The 17,183-nt window shown below is 42.3% G+C and overlaps 1 protein-coding gene across 1 annotated transcript; it reads right to left on the bottom strand.

Moving 5' to 3' along the window:
* Window positions 1-1,585: 1,585 nt before the first annotated feature.
* On the bottom strand, window positions 1,586-15,945 carry prrc1 (proline-rich coiled-coil 1). The gene is made up of 9 exons (XM_052050129.1): window positions 15,818-15,945; window positions 14,250-14,373; window positions 9,749-10,087; window positions 9,525-9,670; window positions 6,741-6,843; window positions 6,368-6,531; window positions 5,176-5,279; window positions 3,410-3,512; window positions 1,586-2,293 (listed from the first exon to the last, which is right to left on the bottom strand). The coding sequence occupies exons 2-9, from the start codon at window positions 14,344-14,346 to the stop codon at window positions 2,084-2,086; spliced, it is 1,266 nt and encodes a 421-aa protein (XP_051906089.1). The 5' UTR covers window positions 14,347-14,373; window positions 15,818-15,945; the 3' UTR covers window positions 1,586-2,083.
* Window positions 15,946-17,183: the final 1,238 nt, after the last annotated feature.

The following is a 17,183-nucleotide window of genomic DNA, read 5'->3' as shown; positions in this document are numbered from 1 at the left end:
TGGGGCAAGATCTCCCCCCCGACCTGGAGGGGGCACTCCACCCTTTTCCGACTGAGGACCATGGTTTCAGATTTGGAGGTGCTGAGCTTCATCCCAACCGCTTCACACTTGGCTGCGAAACGCTCCAGTGAGAGTTGGAGAGCCCTATTTGAAGGAGCCAACAGCACCACATCATCTGCAAAAAGCAAGGTGAGCCCATGGGAAGGGGGACCCACGTTGCCTCTTCGGGCTGTGCCCGGCCGGGCCTCATGGGTGTAGGCCCGGCCACCAGGCGCTTGCCAACGAGCCCCACCTCCAGGCCTGGCTCCAGAGGGGGGCCCCGCTGACCCGCGTCCGGGCAAGGGAAACCTTGGTCCATATATTTTTCTCATCATAAGGGGTCTTTGAGCCATGCTTCGTTTGGCCCCTCACCTAGAACCTGTTTGCCATGGGTGACCCTGCCAGGGCATAAAGCCCCAGACAACTTAGCTCCTAGGATCATTGGGACACACAAACGCCTCCACCACTGTAAGGTGACGACTCACGTAGGGGCAATCAGGAACAAGACCAAGTAGATAGCAACATTTTGCTGAGCTTACCGGTAATTGACTATTTTGCGTATGTCTACAACACATACGGTACCATACTGTATACTGTACAGAGTGCTGTGAAAAAGTATTTTCCTCCCTCATGATTTCCATCCATTTTCCGATCCACTTTGCCTTCACAAGGGTCGCGGGGGTGCTGGGGCCTATCACAGCCATCTTCGGGCAGTAGGTGGGGGACACCCTGAAGGTGGCCAGCCAATCGCAGGTCACACAGAGACGAACAACCATACGCACTCACACTTACACATGTTGCATGCATGTTTTTTTGGAACGTAGGAGGAAGAATAATGAGAAAATCCATGCAGGCCCGGGGAGAACATGCAAACTCCACACAGGGAGGCTAGAGCTAGAATTGAACTCTGTATCTCTGCACTGTGAGGTTGATGTGCTAACCACTGGCTCACCAGGCCGCCCTATTGTGGACTATGTTATTTAAAAAAATGCATATGAAATCTACAAAAGAATGTTTGATATACCTGGATTCATTACCTAATAAAGATTAAAGTTCTAGGAAAGGATACATTTCCCGCTCCTTTTTGAACATGTACTGTATGTGTAAGCCCTTATTTCATGACTAATGACTCTTGTGTCGCTTTCATTGATGCTTTGCTTCTGTTGTATGTAAATAAAAAAAGAGAATGAAAAAGCAGTCTTTATACAGACGCTGATAAAGGCTTTCCTTAACAAAAAAGGACAGGGAATGGGGAATTGCAACAAAGCAAGTGTGACTCAGTCTCGCCAAATTCGTTGCTCCGCTTAGCAATTTTATGACTAGATTTGAAAAAAGCTAAGTCGTAAACAAATAGAGCAGCTTTTTGTGATGTCAAATTGACACTGTCTTCCAGAGCAAGAGTTGTTCACCCCTCAGTAAAAAGTAAATGAAACGACAATTTTAGATATCTCCTTTAAAATCGCTTGCTCGCCCAGATGTGTGTGTGTAAACCGTGCACTGTGAGAACTACCGGTAATTGGAAAGAATGGGACCACCAGACACTCTCTTGTTTGCATTTGATTTTATTTTTACAAGTGGCAGAGATGACCCTTCATACTGTATATTTTAATAAGGCAATACGGCACAATGATTCAGGTTACCGTTTCAGCATTTGTTTTTGGTTTTGTTCGGACTGAATCATATGCAAAAGGCTGGGCCAAATATTGTATGATTCTAAACGCCTTCCATTTAAAAACAACAGCTGGGACAAAAACAAACAAGGTAAACAATGACAAAACCTCACATCAAGTACATACCAATATATAATGTCAGAAAAGATGAGCAGATTATGATTACTTTCTAAAATTGTTTTATTCTTAGTGATATGCAAGAGTAAAATCCAGTTGTGTAGGAATGTCAATTAACATTTATACCATTACCGTCTTGCTCAGTGAGAGGAAAAACATGAAACTGTGACTGATCTAATTGAAGAATGAATATCTGTCAGTTTCCTACTCCTTCAAAATGTCCTGAAATGCTCCCAGACACAAAATTCAGCTGAGCCTCATGCAGTCCTGGGTGGCAGCCTCTGTTTGTAGATTCCAGCCAACGCTTTGGCAGCACTATAGATCATCTGCCGTTGTGTCATTCCAGTCATCGCCAAAAGCCATTCTGTTTTATCTACATTGGGCAGGCTGCGCTCTAGGACGGCACCTACTGTGACCATAAGACCGGACCATCGAAGGCTGTAGTCTGGAGGGGTCAGGGACTGAGCCTGGATGCAGATGACAAACACATTTTATATCTTGTTAGCAAAACAACCAACATCACCATATTATTCTGCAGTTTGGCCATTTTGTTCTGCGGTGATGAACAATTGAAAAATGCATTTCTCAGAAAAATACCTGTTATAACAAATTAGACCTCAATGAATTAAACACACTAGTTCGAAAAAAATGCGCTTCATGCTACATCCTGAGGGAGCTACATATGAATCAATATTCAGATTTCTTGGACGTAATATTTTAAAAGTTCCGTCAAGCGCCGTGTCTAGCGTGGGCTCTTTTGTCTTGGTAACACACATTAAATAGATCGAAGAATTATTTGATGCTAGTTGCACTCACCATTTCTTTGGTTAAATCACGCGGGTGCATTGGCAGAATTTCAACGCCACACAATTCAGCAGCAGGCATTACGTATTGTGCGAAGGCGACAGTGATCATTTGATGGTGTCTATTGTGCCTCAAAAGTAACAACTAACATGACGGCCATAGTTGACCATTCTTTTATTTTCTCTGTACAATTGGTAATTTGTATGAGTTTTTCCAACTGAATATCTTTGTATGAAGCCAGTGAAGGTGTTCAAATGCAAACATACTGTATATATTTATTTGTTTTACCCGAGTGCTCAGGTACCAAGTGCTCCAATATGACAAAATAAAATCGACCACGAGCGCCAGTGAACTATATTTATTCAGCGCATACTGCAGGAAGGTTTGATTTAAAGCACATATCATTTTGGCATGCTTTTGAACATGCTTATTTTTGGGCTCTCATGTCACACAGCTGCACCACACTTTCTGAGAGGCACTCAACACTGTACAATATTTATGCAAATGGGTGATTTTAAAGTGTATTTATAGATCTACATAAATGACAGAAAAAATGCCATAAATACAAAAAAAAAGGGAGAATTTACATAGGGCAATTCTATATCGTGGATTTCCTGGAACATAAGTCCTGTGATGGTCGGGGTTTACTGTATTCTATTGTAACTACATAGCCAATCATCCACCTTCTATTGCAATTATCCTCTTATCCTAAATAATGACACATTTGCCATTCACTTATCCATTTGCAGTGATGTGTTGAGGTAATTACTTATGTGTACCTGCTGGACATGTTCGAGAGCCAGAGGGGTTGCCTGCGTGAAGACCTCCACTCGTGTGTTATGATCAGGGTCCTCCAGGATCAAACAGCCTATGTCAAACCACCTGTAGACAAAAACAGCATTTTCAAGTCGTGAAATTTTTCTACATTAAGACAAATTTTGGTACGAACCCAAGTGCGGGTCTCTGTATGTAGAGGGGTGGGGGATCATTTGACTATTCAAATAAATAATCATCAAGAAATCATTTTGTTCTAAGTGATTCTCTGAAAAATAGAATTTGCAGAGTTAATTGTTGCTACGACCACAAACTGCCCTTCTGTAGAATCAGTTTCCAAAAACTATATTGTGAGTTTTTCTTTGGGCTGTCACATCGGACATTAAAAGTCATAACCAATAATTATGGTGGTCTGGTGTACTGCATTTGGGTTCTGCTTGTAAAATCTGACCGGTCATGGACCCAACACACAGTTTACCATCACAGATCTGCTGTAAGAGGATCAAGTTCGTCCTACAGAAGCCCCAAGCAATGATACCGGCTGTTGCTGAAGCAAGCGAGTCAGCTAATGACCAAGCACTAAAGTTTGCAGCAACACACGGCCGCACCCAATCTCAGGTTGGAGGAGCGGCAACATCATTGATAGATGATAGAAACACCTCTGCTGCCCAAGCGAAAGCCTAGGCACACCAGTAGAAACTGGTGAGCCATCCCGCCTTGCGACCTTCCTCCAACAAAGACCCCTACTATCCCATGTCAGGTTCCTCCGTGATGATTTGCATACACTCCCCAGACAAGAGTTACAATGCAATCTCGAAATCTTTTGTCCTAGGTTTATAGTTTCAAAAAGCGAACTGAACTTATTTACAAACATGTCATCACAACTCGAGAGAGTGTGTGAGTGGGTTTTTTTTTTCCCCCAAGATGGCGCCTGAGTAGGCAGCCTTCGGCAAGTGCTCTTCAAGAGCCTTGCTTTTTTGTTCTTTTTTGCTGTTTTTCTCTTTTGTTTTGTCACATGCTGTTTGTTGTTTCATTGTGTGGACCTGATATGGACTGTTTTCAGCGCTTTTTGGCCACGACATTCGTCAAAGGAGCAGTATCTGTGCTTGGTGGTTGCGCCTTCTCGGCAGCACACCTGTACCAGCACAGATTTTGATTGGGAGGAATGTCGGCGCCATTGACTGTCGGTGCTGGACAGACCTGGGGCGCTTGTGTTTTTTGCGCCAGTAATGGGCAGCATTTTTCACAACCCCGATTTGTTCAGTGGCTATGTCAGCGCTGTTGGACAGTTGGCGTTGGTGCGGCTGGATGGATGGCCGCTGAAGTTGAGGATGAGGAGAGAGGAGTGTTGGCGAAGCGCGCCGATGCGCCGCTTGGAATTGAAATGGATTTCCATGGGACAGGAGAAGTGAACCAATCTCTTTTTTCGTCAATGGATGCTACAGCTTCTTGTTGACTTTGAAACTTAGCTTGTAGCCGACGTGTGCACATTTTGAGCATGACGTCTCTGATCCACTGGTTAAAGGATTTGATTCTCTCCTCTTTCATCTCAAACTGCTTCAAACAACAAAGCGTGTGACGGAAAAGTGGTTAGGACTGCACGGCTGTCCGTGTTATGTGTTGTGTTTATTATTTTACTTTATGTCAACTGTTTTGTAAAGCGCTTCGTTACAGCTGCCGCTGTTGTGAAAGCGCTATATAAATCAGCATGTATTGTATTGTATTGTATTGTAGTGGCTGTACAAAATTTAACTTCTTAGGAGTGTCTTACTTGTCAGGAAAGAGCTCAGCAATAAATTTTTCCATTGAGACCACTGGCTGCTTCTCGTGGATCACACCCGATCTTCTCAAACTATCAATGCGCTCCTGAGCCCCCTGCATCACACAAGAAAGAAAGGTGGATCAAAAGGTTATTTACATGGTACTAGGTTTGGAACCTCTTGGCTCTGAGGCAACCATACTATTAATGTGGGGACGTCCAACCCCCTCCAAAAGTTTTGGAACAATGGAGTCAATTCCTTTAATTTAGCTGTAGACCACAGGTGTCAAAGACAAGGCCCGGGGGCCAGATCTGGCCCACCACATCATTTTATGTGGTCCGCGAAAGCAAATCAAGCATGTCAAGTTCCATGATGCTTGCTAAAGTCTGAACCAAAATTTCAATTTGTCATATGTAATCCACAATAAAAGTCATTATTCTGGTCTTCTGATTTTAAAACGAGTTATTTGTTGGGCACTGTGTATGTAATATGTGGAGGTGATTAAACATTTATGTGGTTTCCCAAAATTCATAAGGCAAACCTTAACTACAATGTGGCCCGCGACAACAATGTGTTTGACACCCCTGCAGTGTAGACTAAACACATTTCAGTTTGACATCGAAGGTGACTCCAAGTGATCAACATTTCCGCTATTATTTCACAGGTATTTACATCTGGATTGAATACACAATTGAGAGGAGAGCACCTTTTGTTTACCAGCCCCCTTCCCCAATATTTCATGTCAACATTATTGGGAACACTGACAGGCTCAATACATGCCCGGTACAAACATACTGATGCCTGTTTTGTAGTCTGCACTGGTTACGCAAACAAATACAGTGCAGTGAAAAAGTGTCGCCCCCCCACCCCCCCCGCATCCTTTACCAAGGTTTCAAACCATATACAGAATGTATGTATGGATAGAAATAAAGAGACAGAGAGAGAGAGCATTTACCATAGTTGCCTTTGTGAGATATTAACCCATTCATGCATCCTGAAAACTGACAACATGATAAGCTGTCCACTGTAGTAACTAACCGCTGTCCCTGAAAGGGTTAAAACTTGCATGATCAGAAATTCACTGTTAAAAAGTTAAGGGTTAAAAACACAAAAATGTATCACAAAGGGGGAAATACCGACATGACACATGTATACTGTTCTGAACCAACAGAAAAATATATTTTTTTAACTGAGTGAACAGACCTTGAGCCCCGCCGCATAGCCCACAGGCTGTGGGGCAATGTTGGAAGGGCCAATTTCCCCTGTCACCATGGCCATTCCAAAAACCTCCTGAAAAGCATCCCGAACTGCGTCAACATTCATCTCTTTATCCGATGTCACAACAATGTCAATGTCCCCTCCGGACTCTGTGGAGAAAGGACACACACTTTAAACTTAATTGTCATCAGTTGATCTAAAACCTGTTTTTGTATGAAAGAAAACAAGGCTAAGATTTTGTGGCATGTCAATCTCCTTGTTCATCAAAGAAGATATGAAATGTGACTTTTACTATCATTGGCCGTTTTGTGACACTTAAAGGTATCTTTTTTGAGTAATTCTTATAAGAGAAGCTTACTGATATATGGAGCCATGCCAGGATCCAGGGTGGTAATCATTGACTCTACAGAATGTTTGGTCTTATCCAGGACTGTTTTAACAACAGGGTTCCCAGCGACGCCCTACAGAGAAAACAAAGAACACTATTGTCACAACATTTACTGGGCAAAGAAGGGGCAACATTCACTATTGTTTAAAAGGCAAGTGAAATCTGTAAATTGAGGAGCCTGTGAAATGTAAAACTTCAGGAGAAATAGTCTTCTGAATTTGCACATAAACAGAGATGAATCGCTCTGAAGCCTGACAAGTACCTGACCCTGAAGGAGTGCTTCACCAAAATAAAAGACTGCACTGGTGAGTCAGTTGGGACACTTGTGCTTGTGTCATTGGGCGAGAAGTATTTGCCTGCCCTGACAAGATTGGTCAATAAGCATCAGGGCTAAGTCAACACAAAAATATGAAATGTAAATTTAAGATTTTACAATGACGGGAGCATGAGATGATTTTTTTTCTATTTCCATTATTTCTAATGTGGGCAAACTTATTTTCAAAATATATATCACAAATGACCAGCAAACCCAGAGCAGATGGTGGTTGACTCAGGAGCGACTGAACCCATTAAATTCATTTTCCGATCCACTTATCCTCACAAAGGTCATGGGGATTCAGGAAACTATTTATCCCCATGGGGCAATTAGGACTTAACAGGCACGCTCTGCACAAGAAACATGAAAAACTGGGGGTGCTGGAGCCTATGCCAGCTGTCTTCGGGCAGTAGGCGGGGGAAACCCTGAACCAGTCGCCAGCCAATCACAGGGCATACAGAGACAAACAACCATCTCACTCACACCTAGGGACAATTTAGAGTGTTCAATCAGCCTGCCATGCATGTTTTTGGAATGTGGGAGGAAACCGGAGTAATTGGAGAAAACCCACGCAGGCCCAGGGAGAACATGCAAACTCCACACATGGAGGCCGAGCTGGAATTGAACCCTGTAACTCTGCACTGTGACGTTGACGCACTAACCACTGGACCACCAGGCCGCCTAGCCACTGAACCACTAAAATATATTCATTAACATCTAAATTTACTGGACAGAAAAAAAAACATTTTCCCAAAACTGCTGCTGATCACAAGTAAAATTAATATTTTCACGACTATAAGGCGCCATTAAATTCTTAAATTTTCTCCAAAATGGACAGGACGCCTTATGATGCGGAGGGTCTTGTGTATGCGCTGAGTTCCCAAACCTGACTGACAGTCGACACGCTGTTTATATAGAGAAAAGGCGGAAGTGACTGTGGACAGGCATGCAGCAAAGAAGTCGGCCAATTAGTGAAGGGTGGGTGTGTGTATATATACACATATGGAGAGGGAGAGAGAGAGGGAGAGAGAGAAAGAGAGCGAGAGCGAAGGCAGACGTGAGAGAGGAAAGGCATCCGGGGGAGCAGTCCGCCAATGAGTGAAGGGTGGGCGTGTAAGTGGACGCTAAAGGGTCGCCCCAAGCAGGTACCAACACCTGTATAGAGTGTGGCAATGTGCATTGTTGCAAAACAACTTCGGTTTTGGTTTCTAAGAACCCCCGAAAATAAATTCTACAAAGAGACACGCCTACGAAGCTCAGTTCAAACTTCAAGCCATCGGTTATGCTTTTGGCATGCGTGCCCATCTCACAGCAGCGGTGAAAAACCAAGTCAAGCAAATGAACTCTGAGCTTGCCGTTATTCCCGGAGGCTTGACTAAAGAACTCCAACCGCTGGACATCGGCATCAACCAGGCGTTCAAAGTAAAGATGCGAACGGCATGGGAACAATGAATGATTGATGGCAAACACGACTTTACAAAGAGTGAGAGGCAGCGCTGGGCGAGTTACGCCACAATTTGCGAATGGATTGTGGCTGCTTGGACGAACGTGTCTGCTTGCACTGTTGTCCGAGTTTTTGGCAAAGCCGGCACATTTCTGCGGAGCCACATGGCAATGAGAGAGAGTGACTCTGACAACGAGAGGGAACACGCCATTTTTGATGGATTACCGGTACTTGCACAATTGTTCGATTCTGATACAAAGGATGAGGACTTTGATGTATTTCTGGGTGATGATTGATCGAAAAACGTGAGTACATTGTACGATGGCTAAATAAAATACAACGCAACACAGTTTTGCTTCCGTTGCCTTTTTAAAAACTTGTTTTTTGCTTGTATCTGTATGTCTTGGCATGCTACCGTATGCTTCAAGCTAACGTGTTTTTAGCGTGTGCGCATGCATGCCGTATGTTTAAGCTGGCGTATGTTTTACCACTATAAAACTGCGGCCAATAATACAGTGCGTTTTGTCTATGTGTAAAATACAGAAATAGCACCCATTAATGAGACTGCGCCCAACCATACAGTGCGGCGAATGGTCGTGAAAATACGGTAAGACAACACTGACTGTGAGTAAACAAGTAGGCAAACAAGAAAAAAACTCAAATGTCAGCACAATTTAACAATGCCTTTGATATTCTGTTTACAGTTATTCAATTTCTGACATATCAATTATGGACAGCGTTGGACTCAAACAATATTGTGCCGCATTAACATTTTGGCAATGTCATGGCAACAATTTGAAGCTCATGCAATTTATGGGTCAAAAGAGACCTTAACGCAATTAGCTTGTTGCTATGTTACGACAAGGAACTGGCCGCAAGGTTTCATCACTCAAAATAAAATAGCATTTGAACACGCAATTGGTCCATATTTTTTAAGAATTTTTTTTCAGTAAACAGGTGCGGAAAAAAAGCCAAAACATGACTACACATTAACCTTGAAAAAGCCCCATAAGCCTCTATTGCCACCGTTGTCCGCAGATACTCTGGGATCCTCCTGCTCCTCAGGGAAAGTGATTGGGGATCTGGCATCTAATCCCCCGGTCATGGCAGGCTGCTGAACCATAGGGTTAGAAAGTACACCTGGACATGAAGAGAAAGACATGACATCATCTACCGGCTCAACAGAATTTGATACGAGTATGCGCTTCCACACATTACCTGGAATTGAGGTTGGGCTGGAAAAAGTGGGCATCAGCGGTGTCTGTGGTGCTCGACCAGCATGACCCCGTGTAATGTCATATCCTGCGCTCATGGAAAAATTAGAAATCAGAGGCCCAACAGGAGGTGCACCGGGAGAAAAGGAAGGTGGTCCGGTGGAAGAGCCCAGGGGAGGCACAGAGACGGAGGTATTGGTGTTATAGGGGCCGGCAAGTGAAGACGGCGGAGGAGGAAAGATGGAAGGTGGACCACTGAAAGCAGGAAGCGGAACAGCACTGATTGACGGGGAACAAATGGACACTGAGCTGGTGCCTGCAGCAATAGGATGGCTTGATGGATCTGAAACACACATTTTAACACTGCATGATAGTTTTTGTCAAAAGCTGGTCGAACCATTTAGACATTCATTATGAAAAACATTTCTATTTGTGGATGGTTCTCAAAAAGTATGGTACAGGACAGTGACATGAGGGCCAAAAAATGAAGTGAATTCTGACTGACGTTCATCGTGTGAGGTCAAAATGAACGTATGGTTGCCTCAGATTAAACACGCAACAAATCTATGACAGACTAGTTTTGAAATTGAGGATGAGTAATAATGTGAAATTCATTCTAAAATGTTTTCTGATGTTACATTTATTTTAAAAGTGGGATTGGAAGCAGAAAATTCTTGCAATATCTCAACATTTTTAAAAGTGAAGACCATTTGCATTGTTAGTATTGAGCAAGAAACATTATGTTTGATGTTTGCTTTTGCGGGCCACAGAGAACGATGTAGCAGGCCAGATCTGAGTTTGACACCTGTGTTGTAGAGAGTAAAAGAGACATGACTTGGCTTCGCCTCCTTGTTTCATCATTAACCTCATCTCCACAATTGGTGACACCGACAAGAGTAAAAATGATGGATTTCAACGCAAGCAATCTAAACTTCCACGGTCAACTTGGTCGATTTTTAGCAACACAACCCACAGCTGTGGTTTCAGCACATCAAGGCCCAGTTCCATCTGAGGGGAATAACAGAGGATGGTCCAAAGTACTTTCATGTGGTGGCAGTGTTGGATGCCTCAACGGCAGCTGGAGCGATGGCTCTGCTAGAGGCTGCACAAGCTATCTGCAAATACGATGTGCATATGTTATTCCTTTTGAGATTCTTAACTACCAGGGATCCGTATCAACTCCTGCTTGTCGAGTTCCCTGGCCTCACGAAGCCCATGTTCTTGGCAGCTGTGGTTAAGCATGGCTGAGAGCACCACATCACCACTGCTAGCCCCTAGTCTTGATTTTCCCAAGCACGGTACACACAAAGAAGTGATCAGAGTTTGGTTCACAAAATCCCTAATCCCGGCAGTTAAACTGCGCGCCGCTCCAATGTTGCTGACTCACAGGCAACTACTGTGAAATGACATACAAGTTTTATTTTTCGTTCTTCACCAATAAAAACAATGTCATGCTTGACACACAGCTTAGTTCAAAAAGTTTTACAAAAATGTTGTCATATTTTACACCAAACGAAGGTCAATATACTCAGGTCGTCCGGCATTAAGCGCCCATTAAATTACATTCGTAGATAGTGAGTGCCACCATGTGGAAGCAGTGGGGTAACAAATGTAACCTATTATTTTAAAGTGTTTGAATTATCATCAATTATGGACAGCGTTGGACTCAAACAGTATTGTGCCGCATTAACATTTTGGCAATGTCATGGCAACAATTTGAAGCTCATGCAATTTAAGGGGCGAAAGAGACCTTAATGCAATGAGTTTGTTGCTATGTTACGACAAGGAACTAGCCGCAAGGTTTCATCACTCAAAATAAAATAGCATTTGAACACGCAATTGGTCCATATTTTTTAAGAACTACGCCAACATATACATATGTATAAGCGGGGCTGCTGAGCTCATGGCTAATATGGCTAGCCACTCAGATAATACTTGGAATACAAATGGTCACAGATCGTTGAAGTGTAGCTATGGTGAGTGATATTTTCCTCATTTGTTTTTACTTTGGTCTTTGAAAATATCATGTGAAAATGACCATTAACACTGACATGCAATGTCCCTGCGAAGTAATTAATTTTGAGTACGGTATTTTCTTTGTTGACGCACTAATATTAAACACACAGAGTAAAACTCTTCTGCGCACAGTCCCATTATAATGTTCTTGACAGAATTTTAAAATTAGTGTAAGCTTATGTTAAATTATTATTTTCATTGTATACTTGAGCATTATATTCCTTTATGTTATAGTTACCTAAATTATGTTCTGTTTAATAATTGTTGAAACATTCTTATGTTGCTTGCATCCGATTGGCTGAAGAGAAGCAGGAAGTGTTTTCATAGCCGGAGAAAAGTGTTCTCGTTCGTTCGGGAGTTGTGGAGGGGCAGACGTTGAAAAATAAAAGCTCCGTTCAAACAAAGTCCATCTCTTCTTTTTGGCCATTCCTAACATGGAGCCATCCATTCAAAACCTATGAACCCGTCAATTTACATTAGTAAAATTAAAATAAACTGTTCAGGAAGTAATTTCTAGAGGTTGGCAGCTCTGGGAATGTGATGCGGTCAAAAATGTTGTCGCAATTAACTTTAGCGCTGGTGCACCCAAGATAAACAGTTGAGTGCACCACTGCCAACCAGTATAAAAAGTTACTCTAGACCCCGCTTCCTCAACTGGCGGACCGCGATCCACGACCGGACCGCCGACCTCCTCTGTCCGGACCGCCGACCTCCTCTGTCCGGACCCTCGGCAAATTGTATAAAATAATAATTTATAAAGTGATTTTTACGTTATACATTTTATATTTGTGGACTATAATCTGCACATTACCGCGATCGCTTGTTAAAATTATCCGTTGTATTCTTTGCGTGCACTAACAGACGTAATGCAGAGGACCGCGGCAGCGCGACTTTGTGTGTATAATGTTTGACTCACTGGAGACCCTGGCTGAGCAGAGCATGTCGGCGATAACTATGCGATGATTGGCTCCTCTGAACTGAAGGTGTGCCCATACATATGCTTCAGCGTATACGATGCGCTGATTGGCTCCTCTGAACTGAAGGTGTGCCCATACATACGCGTCAGCGTATACGATGCGCTGATTGGCTCCTCTGAACTTAAGGTGTGCCCATACATACGCGTCAGCACGCGTCTATCCCAATACGCACGCATTCAAAATGGATGATTGTGTCAGGAAACAGACGCATGCGCGACGCCACAGTGTGCTCACAGCTTCAGCCTAGGAGAGCCGCACACAGACAATTAGACAAGACGAATCGCGTGAGGTTTCGATTGTGTGCAGTTATGCTCCCGTCTACCCGGGGATCTTTGCAGCTGTTTGATAGCAGAACACCGCAACATGGTAAATGGGCATCACAATGGCGTCAAATAATATTTGCATGCCTCAGACATTGCATTCACCTATAGTGGAAGCACATTCCTGTGCTCCCTTGTGTCAGTATTTAAAATGGTTCTTAACTCCTCTTCTGATATATTTTTTAAGTGATTTCAGAGGGGATGTGAAAAGGGGAATTGTACAAATGAAAAATATATTTTTGTTTTCACGTTTAGTATTTATTTTGGTAAAATTAGTATTTTGTTTTGTTTTTGTTAAATTAAGGGAAAAAAAGACAACTACTGTTTAACAAAGTTAAAGTAAAAATGTCTTATTTCCCTAAAAGGGCTATTTCTATTATTAAGCAGGCACAACTTAACAAAATAAAAGTGACTCCCTTGAACATAATAACTGTGTTGAATGAAGACTGATTTCTTTCTTTTTACTTTTTTATCTACCTTATTTTCTGTCAAATTATTACTGTATATGTTTTATGTTCAATAAACAAACAAGTTCCTGTGCCTCAACACAATACCTCTCATTATTTGCTGTGTACTGGCAAAGTGAAAATTTGTTATTTTCATGCACCCCATTATTGGTTGGTTGTGAGGAGTGTTGATTTGTATAAGCTTGGCCATACTAAATGGGCATATAGCCCTGCTCCCCATGACCGCCGTGCATGGGACCGGACCTTGGTCTTATTAAAAAAAAAAAGTTGACCGACAGCATTTCTAGTTGAGGACCACTGCTCTAGACCCTGTAGAGCACATATGTCAAAGTGCCGGCCCGCGGGCCAGATCTGGCCCGTGAGAATATTTTCAGTGGCCACTGGGATGATATTGATTTATTATTGGAACTGGCCCGCGGACTGCAGCAAGCCGGGAGCCCGCAGATCTTTTACACGCACCAATACTACATTTCCCACAATGCAACGCTGACGCGCCAAGCAGTGGCCGCTTTATTTCAATATTAGTGCAGCAGTCGTTCGCACGCATAGCAGTGACGTTAGCTTGTAGATTCCCATCAAAAATGGCAAAACGGAAGGTGGACACTGAGAACCGGGGGTTGCAAACAAGGTGGGAGTCGGAGTACACGTTCAAGGAGGTAGCTGGAAAACCTGTGTGTCTTCTGTGCGGTAAAAATGCTCAGGAACATAATCCAAACATGTCCTACCTACGCTCATTGGCGGAGGGCTGACTGAAGTAGCTGCACTCATTGGTGGTGTAGGGCTCGTTGGAGGTGTAGTCTCAATCCCACTCTCTTCCATCATCTCCTTGACCTTCAACGTCCACGGAAACTGTAATATTTTTTTGCATGTTATTTTCATTATATATTGATGTATGAGATGATTCTGATATGCACCAAAATGCTGAATATCTACCCTGATAATCGGTCTGGCCGATAAAATGTCAATCACTAGTCCATGTCGAGATGGTCTCCTGTCACCTTCATATGCCTGTTTTAAGAGAGTGTGCACATTTGTGCAACCTCATTTCTCAGTTGTTTATTTTTACTTCCTTTATCTAAAAAACAAACAAACAAAAAACAGTGAACATTGCTCACTGTATAAAAAAAAGAAGAAAAAAAAGTAATCATGGTGGTGGCAGCATAACTTTGAGGCCGTTTTTCTTCCAAGGTAAGATAAGATATCCTTTATAACTTAGTCAATGTTGCAGGAATTGCAAACAGTAACAAAAACAAGTCATTGTTAGAACAAAACATTCAAGCTTCTGCTCTTAGAGAGCAGAAAATGTTGAGAAAAGACCAGTAGAACATCTAGTTTAGTTTGGGGTCCATCGGAGGCACTTTAAATGGTTGCGTTTTTGTGCTAACTCACATTCAGAGGTGTCAAATTCAGTAAAAAAAAAAAAAACCTTGGTCACAGGTGCTTCGACTCAACCAGCCGTTGAACGAGTTCCCATGAGCTAGCGAGTTTACCCGCCTCTTGGGTAGAAGTGTAGCAACGCCACTCGAGTGGAGCTCGCGAGTTTACCCGCCTCTTGGGTAGAAGTGTAGCAACGCCACTCGAGTGAAGCCCGTGTATTTATAAAGAGACCAAAATATCTTTAGAAGAACCTGTGGCTGAAGGCAAACCGTGAGAGGGGTTTTCATCTCTGTTCCGATTTCACATCAGTTTTAATTCGATGGTTCATTCTTAACACAGCCAAATCCTCAGTTTTAAGAGAGTGTGCACATTTGTGCAACCTCATTTCTCAGTTGTTTATTTTTACTTCCTTTTTCTAAAAAAATGCATTTTTCAATTTAATTGAACAGATATAGGTCACATTAACGGTAGTATAGGTTCTGAAATAAATTGCGCTACATCTATCACAAATACCTGACATTTAAACAGGTCTATGTAAATTTACCATAGCCACTGAATACTAAATGCAAAGTAATGACGGGGATTTCTTTTCCAAGTTCGCTATAAATCAGTTTTTAACTTAACGGAATTGTTTTACTTTGTTGAAACATTATGATTCTGTGAGCGAGGTCCCATTAGCATCGCTATTTCCTTTTCAAAGCTTCATTATGAACACATTTTCACGAGCGAATTCAATTGAACTACTGTTCAGAACAGCTGTACAGTACACGTATACACGGCTATTCATGAAAAAGCAGAAAGAAAGTCAAGTTCTGAAGATGTTTCTACAGTTAGACTCAAGTTAAGGGGAGCTCGTCTTGTTGACAGTAGGTCTATATAAATTGTTAATACAACAAGCAAAGTCTTGGTTTCTCACCTGCTAGCTGGATCAGTTTGATTTCCCATAAAGAACCACAGACTCACTTTGATGACGCCATTCGTTGCCACGTCTGCTCACGGTAAATCTGCTGGATTGTCGCTCCTCCCACTACAGGAAGATGAAATCAACCTCACTTCCCAGCCGCAGTAAACACAAAAAGCAAAGCATATCTGATCGACTGAATAGAATGAATACAAACATGAATTGCACAATCGTAGGTAAATTATTTGCAACGCATAAATCCTGATAATAAATTGCTTCATCATAAAACGTGAACAATATGTCAGCATGAATTAAATCAGATCGTAAGAATATTGCATGCATTTCGTATTTAACCATGAACTACAGCACTTCCGACACACGAAACAAGACCAGTTAAAATATGTATTTATTTATTTTAACTGACACAACGATGTGTAGAGCATAGGCCTTATAGATAGATACTGTAGATACCGAGTATGTGTGTGCGTGTGTGTGTGTGCACATACGGAAAGCTTTTTTTCTGAGAGATTATGTTTTAAGTCAAAATAATGAAACGCTGAGGGTTTCTTATAAATCGACAAAGATTTGCACACATACCTGGACGAACATACAGTGCTATGAAAAAGTATTTGCCCCCCGCCTGATTTCTTTGCTCTGTGCAGATTTATCACACACAAAGATTTCAGTTGATCAAACCAATTGTAATATCATACAGAGAAAACTCGAGAAAATATAAAATGCCGTTTTAAAAAGCCAATCTAATTAATTCAGACACACGCACACACACACACAAACACACGCAAGCACACACACACACACACGTTGAGCCTGTTATATTATAACTGAATTATTACTGAAGTAATTGGTAATGAGTCTTTCACATCGCTGTGAAGGAATTTTGGCCCACTTTTATTTGAAGAACTGCTTTAATTGCGCCATATTGGAAGGTTTTGTGGCATGAACTGCCCATTTAAGGTCACACCACAGCATCTCAATCGGATTCAAATCCTGGCTTTGACTTGGCCGCTTCAAAACCTTAATTTTGTGTTTTTTTAGCCATTAGAAATAGAGTTGCAGGTGTGTTTCGGATTGTTGTCCTGCCGCATGACCCGGTAGGAGCTTGAATTTGAGGGTACAATCTGTTTGTTGGACGTTCTTCTTTAGGATTTTCTGGGAGACACCAGAATTCATTGTCCAATCAATCACAGCAAGTTATAGGTTAGCAAAGCAGTCATAGACCATCACACCGCTAACATCATGCTTCACTGTTCGCAGGATGCTCTTTTTATCAAATGCTGAGCCATTTTTACCCCAGACGTAATGGGCCGCATATCTTCCAAAAAGTTCAATTTTTGACTGATCAGTCCACAGAATGTTTTGC

Source organism: Hippocampus zosterae, chromosome 18 (assembly GCF_025434085.1).
Source record: "Hippocampus zosterae strain Florida chromosome 18, ASM2543408v3, whole genome shotgun sequence".
In the NCBI taxonomy this organism is placed as follows: domain Eukaryota; kingdom Metazoa; phylum Chordata; class Actinopteri; order Syngnathiformes; family Syngnathidae; genus Hippocampus; species Hippocampus zosterae.
Note: the sequence above shows the minus strand (reverse complement) of the source record. Positions and strands in the feature narration are given on the sequence as shown.

What these genes read in the sequence shown, in the direction of transcription:
- prrc1 (XM_052050129.1), bottom strand. Translation starts at nt 14,346, where the DNA reads ATGATGGAAGAGAGTGGGATTGAGACTACACCTCCAACGAGCCCTACA. An exon ending in TGGCATGGCTCCATATATCA is followed by an intron (nt 6,532 to 6,740) that starts GTAAGCTTCTCT and finishes CTTTCTCCACAG; the next exon opens with AGTCCGGAGGGGACATTGAC. An exon ending in GCTATGCGGCGGGGCTCAAG is followed by an intron (nt 5,280 to 6,367) that starts GTCTGTTCACTC and finishes TGTGTGATGCAG; the next exon opens with GGGGCTCAGGAGCGCATTGA.